Source organism: Suillus paluster, assembly GCF_016628075.1.
Source record: "Suillus paluster strain FC165 chromosome Unknown EDB91scaffold_426, whole genome shotgun sequence".
Classification (NCBI taxonomy): Eukaryota; Fungi; Basidiomycota; class Agaricomycetes; order Boletales; family Suillaceae; genus Suillus; species Suillus paluster.
This window is the reverse complement of record NW_024537986.1, coordinates 1-6,304: the sequence shown is the minus strand read 5'-3', so window position 1 is coordinate 6,304 and position 6,304 is coordinate 1. Positions and strand designations below refer to the sequence as shown.

General features: G+C 48.7%; 1 protein-coding gene across 1 annotated transcript; it reads right to left on the bottom strand.

Annotated features, from left to right (window-relative positions):
- Window positions 1-4,685: 4,685 nt before the first annotated feature.
- Window positions 4,686-5,758, bottom strand: EDB91DRAFT_1183852 (uncharacterized protein). The gene is made up of 5 exons (XM_041320470.1): window positions 5,491-5,758; window positions 5,431-5,462; window positions 5,278-5,365; window positions 5,131-5,209; window positions 4,686-5,074 (listed from the first exon to the last, which is right to left on the bottom strand). The coding sequence occupies exons 1-5, from the start codon at window positions 5,652-5,654 to the stop codon at window positions 4,817-4,819; spliced, it is 621 nt and encodes a 206-aa protein (XP_041168523.1). The 5' UTR covers window positions 5,655-5,758; the 3' UTR covers window positions 4,686-4,816.
- Window positions 5,759-6,304: the final 546 nt, after the last annotated feature.

Here is a 6,304-nt window from a genome sequence, read left to right as displayed (position 1 = left end):
GAGGCTGACGTAAGCTTAATATGTTTAATTGAGTTTAATATTTTTTATATAAGTCTAATTGGGCGAGCGGCCGACCTCAGTGGGCCGTGGCACGCGCTCCGTACGCCTCCTCGACATCATGGCTTTACTGCGTCATTGGCATGTTTGATCGACGATTGGGGGGAAAGGAAGGCTTTTGCCTCTTCTCACTCTCCCTCGTCGTGTCGTTAGTTGTAACAAGTGTTTTAGGTTGCAACAGTCCCATCAATTCTTGGAGTCGAGCTACGCAGTGTTTGCAGGACGCCCTACCGCGTAGTACTTGATGACCTAGACTTGGCAGACAATTTTCATTTGGTCTGTAACAGGACGGATGTCGGCGTGGGGCTAGGGAGCTATGTGTATATGGTAAGTACAATGCATCGGTGTCGTGGGTACAGGAGGTGTGTGGTTATTTCCTTTTTATTCTACTTGATTCGACTCTTTAATAAGGCACGATGCTTGGTATTGGAACGCTCTCAGGTAGAATGCACATCTACGTTGCTCATAAGTACTCTACGAGCATCACATGTAACACGCAACGCATCAGTGCTCTCGCTTGGAACATACATGCGCTTTTGTCGGGGTCGCGCGATCGTATGGTGCACCACTGGGACCTGCAAAAGCCGTCCCTATGTTCGTTTGAGCAGGGCTACCTCGTTGGTTTTCTGCTGAAGTTTCAAGGTCCGGAATCTCATCTGGTCCTTGACATCGCTTGAGCTCCCGAGTACGCACGTTTGATTTGGTTATGTGCGGTCTTTTTGCTGCAAACAACAGCAAGAAGACCGCTCATAACCAAATCTCTATCTGGCGATTGAATAAACTCACCAGCCCCACAGCTTTGGACATACACGTTCATCAGCCGTTGCAGTATCCTTTGCACATCTCTCAAATGCTTTTTTCGATTATCTGCACAAGCCCACTAAACGAAGCCTACAATGTGAAAACTCGAGCTCGTGAATTACGCCCGGACAAAGCCACAGACCACATTAGCATGCTACATCGATGATGGAAACTTATATGTCTCCTCTCCATCCTTGGAGAAAATGTCGCAATACTCCGGGAGGAGTTCATTTTTGTGAACAATTGGCTTCGCGAAGCTGGACTGATGGCGGAAATTGACAAATCTGAGCTCATCCATTTCACATGGCGTCGTGCACCGGATCGACCACCTATCCTGCTGCCTAGTGACGAAGGACAGGTGACAATTAACCCCGTGACTGTATCAAATGGCTTGGTATATATTTCGACTCTAAACTCTCTTTTCGCAGGAATGTATGTGAACTGGCAGGCAAAGCGGAAAATATCGCCCAAGGACTACAAATGCTTGCAAATACGGTAAGAGGTCTCTCGCAATCACTATTGAGAACTGTATACTCGGCTTGTGTCCGCAGTGTAATGACATACGCAAGCCCCGTTTGGTGGACGGGCGTGAAAACCCATGCAAACATGCTTACCCGCGTCCAAAACAAATCCCTTAGACATATCTGTGCCGCTTTCCGAACCACCCCAATAAAGGCCCTAGAAATAGAGACATCAATCCCCCCCATCAACCTCTTCCTCGAACACGCAAACGATAACGCCGCCACTCGACTACTCAAACTCCCCTCGTTCAACCCAATCCTACAGAGACTTGATCAACCCTGGCGACAATTTAACCTCGCTGACCCCCCACCCGCTCTTCCCACCGACAAATACCGTCCTCGCAGCCGCAAACCACCAAAATGACCAGACTCACCCGTCTGTCAAAACGAGCATCCCCGAACGCGGAACGCATCAACATATTTGCGCTGCCACCTTGGGCAAACACGAAGGAAACGTACCGCGGCCGCCTAACGATCTCGGACAAGCAAAGAGGAGGACAAGAAAGAAGCCGCCAAAGCGCACATACAAACCGCTCGTAATCTACGAACGGAGGACACGCACCTTCTCGTTTCACTCAGACGGATCGAAACAATCAGTCAGAGAGGAGGAAAGAGCTGGAGCAGGATGGGCCGGCTATCACAGAGGAAGAGAAGTCTTCTGGGGTCAGGAAGGAATGGGTCCCAAAGCAGAGGTGTATGATGCAGAGATGGTAGCGCTCCTTCGAGCAATATCGCGAGCTATCAGCTTTGCGCAAAATTCCCAGGTGACCCATTTACATTTCTACGTCGATAACAACTCTGTGGTGCAGGCTGCATATGCAGCTGCACCCGGACCCTCACAATACATTGCATTACAGATCAGACGCTCGATCGAAGACTACCTAACCACATCCCCCCTCCATCATGTCCAAATTGCATGGATCCCAGGACATCACAACATCATCGGCAACGAACGTGCCGACGAGCTTGCAAAAGAAGCCACTGGACGTAACGACTCGTACCACTCGACCTATGCAAATGCGCGCCGAAGAAACAAGGAAGGGATCTTGCAGAAATGGACAGAGAGTTGGAATAGAGACGTGGCAGCACAGACTGGACGCTTCGCTCTCGCAAATCGACTCCCACCAACGCTCAAACCCCGCCAACATTTCACTCACACTCCTCGAGAAGTATACGGCCGTCTTATACAATGCCGCACAGGACACGGATTCATGGGAGAATACTACGCTGCATTCGTTCCAACCGAACCCACCCTCTGCCCATGTGGAGAACCACGTCAAACACGAGAACATATCATACGTGACTGCCCACTATTTGCGCGACAACGCATCCATCTGCGTGAGGTATCACACAACATCATACTCAACGAAATTTTGGGTACGGAGAAGGGCATAAAGGCACTAGCGAAGTTTATTCAAGAATCCAGCGCATTCAAGAAGGTCGCACTGGAACGAGAAGGAGACTGGGAAGAAAGGAGAGGGACAGAAGCCTGAGTAAGGGCAAAGAAGGAAGTGACGAGGGAAGGAGGAGACGAGGAGAGATCAGAAGGAGGAGGAAGGAGAGAAAGTGTATCATATTATACTAAGCCTGGACACCAAACGAGCCCACACGCACACCAAAACTCATCAAACGCGGACCGCTTGGCTATTCGTACTATACCTACATCCCTCACCCTGTTACAACACTCCCCAGCACAGCCCTAACAGGGCACCGCGTCTTAACAGCTCACTTTGTTTGTTGCGGTATATAAATATAGAATTTCTCTCTCTCTCTCAGATAAAACACCACAAGTCAAACATTTGCACATGTTTGTACACTCACATAATTTTCAGTTTGAACTTCGAACTGACATGTCCTGTAACCACTACCTCATTGAGTACTGAGTACCTGCCCTGCTGCAGGCCATGTATACTCCTCCCATCGCTTCCGCGTCTGCAGGTCCCTCTCTAGCGCTAGCCTAGTCTATCACGCCTTGAGTCTGGACTATGCGTGGATTTACCTCCTCGTAATCGTGTGGCGTTCTCGTCTCTATTCTACTCCCCTGGCGCTTTCTTGCTCCCCAAGACGAATCGTGCCTTTCTCCCAATGCCTCCTACCGTTGACTTCGAGGAAGGTGCTGGGACTTAGTTGAGGGCAAGGAGGTGATGTTAGACCATTCAGAAGGTGAGTATGTGCATTCAATTGAACTCACCTTTGACATGGATACAAACAGCACTCTGCCGCCACTAGTACTTTGTCCAGCACACCCTCAACATATGAGTCTTGATCTTCATTGCCACGCTGAACGCAGACCTCTCCATACCGTCCGATTCCTTCACTTTCCAACAGGCTCTTACCGCCCTCATGCGTGCGTGCGTCTGGACTTTGCAGGACATTCTCACGTCCTGGCTCCCCACTACTCAGGCTCTCACAACACACCGTCAGCACCCAGCATCATCAGCGTGTCGTGCCCTCGTCTGACGTATCGATTGTTACCTGTCCGTGGGGAGTTTCAGAGAAATAAACACATTCATGCAGGTATATTGTGCAATCAATCCAGGCGTGCTTACCCTTCCCTCCGTTTTATAGTCAAGTTCCGTGTGTCATCGCATGTCCTGATAATGCCACTAAACGTCCAATGTCCTAGCCAGAGGAAGTGGCTATGTACATTGGAGCTGGATGCCATCACTCGCACACCTTTGTTGCGCGTGGCGGCCTGTATTTGTATCCTTTGCTGCACATGTGTCATCGGTATACACTTGAATAAATTTCCATTTTTTCTCGTATATCAGTTGGAAGTAAGGGATTAAACAAGAGGGCGAAAATCTTGACTACGCTAGTTCTAACCTTCGAATAATTAGCAGAAAGCTAGTCAAAATTATGGCAAAGGGAAAGGCAAGTAAAGAGTCCTAATCTGCTAAACCGTCTAATTATACAAGATTATCGCTAATTAGCCAACTTAGATCTAAACTTCCCTATTTCACGGGAGGTTTTTCTTGATGTGGCTCGCCAAGAGGATATCTTTCACCCACCTTAATATTATTTACTACTCAACTCCCTGTGTGTGATGTTCTAGGATATGGTTGCCCTCCTTACCCCCCGCTAGTCCGTTTAGCACACCTCTGGTTTGATCTGCCTCAGCGGTGTCTAAATGTCTGTGCATGGGCGTTTCGGATGATCGGTCGACAGGTGGTTTGGAAGTTGCAAGGTCTCGTGAGTCGAGACCGCAGGCTCCAACTCCAAACCTTCCATTGTGCGTGCGGGAGTCAACCAGTATTTGACTTAACTGATGGAAATATTCACGTAGCACAAAGTGAGAGAAGGATTCCCCTATCATGACTGCGTCAAAAATACAATTGGTGATAAAGTACAGTGTCCTGATCGTGTATGAAGTACGGCTGCAAATGATTATGAAACTGATGGACTCGAGACCCAACTGAAGTGTGCTGCGCAAGTGTTCACTTTTTGGCTTTACCTCCGGACGAGCCGTTTTGCATAGACTTCCCTTCCGTCTCTTGGTCTTCAGCTTGCGTGAACTTCTTTGAGCCCGGTTTCGTTTTGCCTCTCTGGGTATCGCTCCCCATGCCGAAGAGCTTCTCCGACAGGAGCAAGCTGGAGAACCACACCTTCGAACCCGCAACCGCCATAAACGCGAAGAAGATAAGCACGAGCTGGACGAGTGGAGCCAGAGGCGGCAGAAGTGAATTCATCAAGTCCTACCGTCGACGATCAATCCAAAATCCTAAATAATATTTTCAACAAATGGACAGACCGTGGAGTGGACGAGGTCTTCTTCTGATAGGATATAGTATAGCCCATCATGCTCCTGGAGTTCAAGACGGATCATGTGGCTGACGGATGCGTAGTTGGCATTCGCGTCAATATCACGACTGTAGGCCACTAACGCGTATCCACTCACCGAGACGGGGCTACCTTGAACGGGCTGAATCTAACACCGGAGTGCCGTGTGACATCAGCGATAAGAACTTTACTTTTAATGTCGTATGCTATTATTGTTAAGGCGCATATAGTCAGCTTTGGACGGAGGAACGATATTGTTTGGTAAACCAACACGCTGAATTCACGTTACTGGTAGCGTCGGGGCTGACGATGCGATACCACTCATACACACGATAATCTTCTCCTTTGAGTTTGTTCCATGCTCACGATGCTGAGAGGGTGGCGCAAAGAGGCGTCGTGCGTGTAGAATCTGGTTACAGTGTCCTGCAAATCGGCGGGATTGCGGGTGGTCAGAGCTGACAAAACTTTAGGGATATCACGCTGTGGTTTCTGCATTTTCTAGAACAAGTCTGGGGGATAATTGCAGCGATTCGTTTGTGCGGAGGAGAAGAAAGGTAGAGGTGAGAACCCTATCTCGCGTCGCGACTGGTCGATGACATCATATAAAGTACTTGTCAAAATTAGTATAAACTTGCAGCTTCAACTTGACCTTTAGCTTAAGGCTAAACCCGCGCTCAGTAAGTACTACTACAGCTCAATAATTGACTTACCTAGAAGAGTAGTACCAGATGGGTCAGTCTTTGGAACTTTGCAAGAGTCCAAGCCTTATGCGCAGTCTCTTCCCTTGGAGCTTTGGCAGCATTGCTGGAGTTTCCTGGCGGTCGAAGATCTTCTTGCTGTGTCATCCACTTGTCTGTTATTTCGCTGTATTTGCAAAGACATATTATTTAGGCACATCACAACTACTATCCCATACAAGCGCACTGTCCGGCACATATTCCAACCTCGACATGACGACGTTGCAAGAATCGGACGAGCACGTCGTCTTATTCTTCGTCTTCACGCACTTCAAAATGACAGTGACGCTCGAGAAGTACTCAGGCTAGTGGACACATGGAGCATCAAGTCTTTTGGCTCGCCTGCCCCGTTAGAAGAAGATGAGATCATGCAATACCGTGACGAGAAAGACCACTTCCCCTTCGTAC

Coding starts and splice junctions, on each gene's coding strand:
- EDB91DRAFT_1183852 (XM_041320470.1), bottom strand. CDS start 5,654: ATGCAGAAACCACAGCGTGATATCCCTAAAGTTTTGTCAGCTCTGACC. Junction 5,463..5,490: donor ACTCAAAGGAGAAGATTATC/GTGTGTATGAGT, acceptor TCGCATCGTCAG/CCCCGACGCTACCAGTAACG. Junction 5,366..5,430: donor CAGTAACGTGAATTCAGCGT/GTTGGTTTACCA, acceptor TAACAATAATAG/CATACGACATTAAAAGTAAA.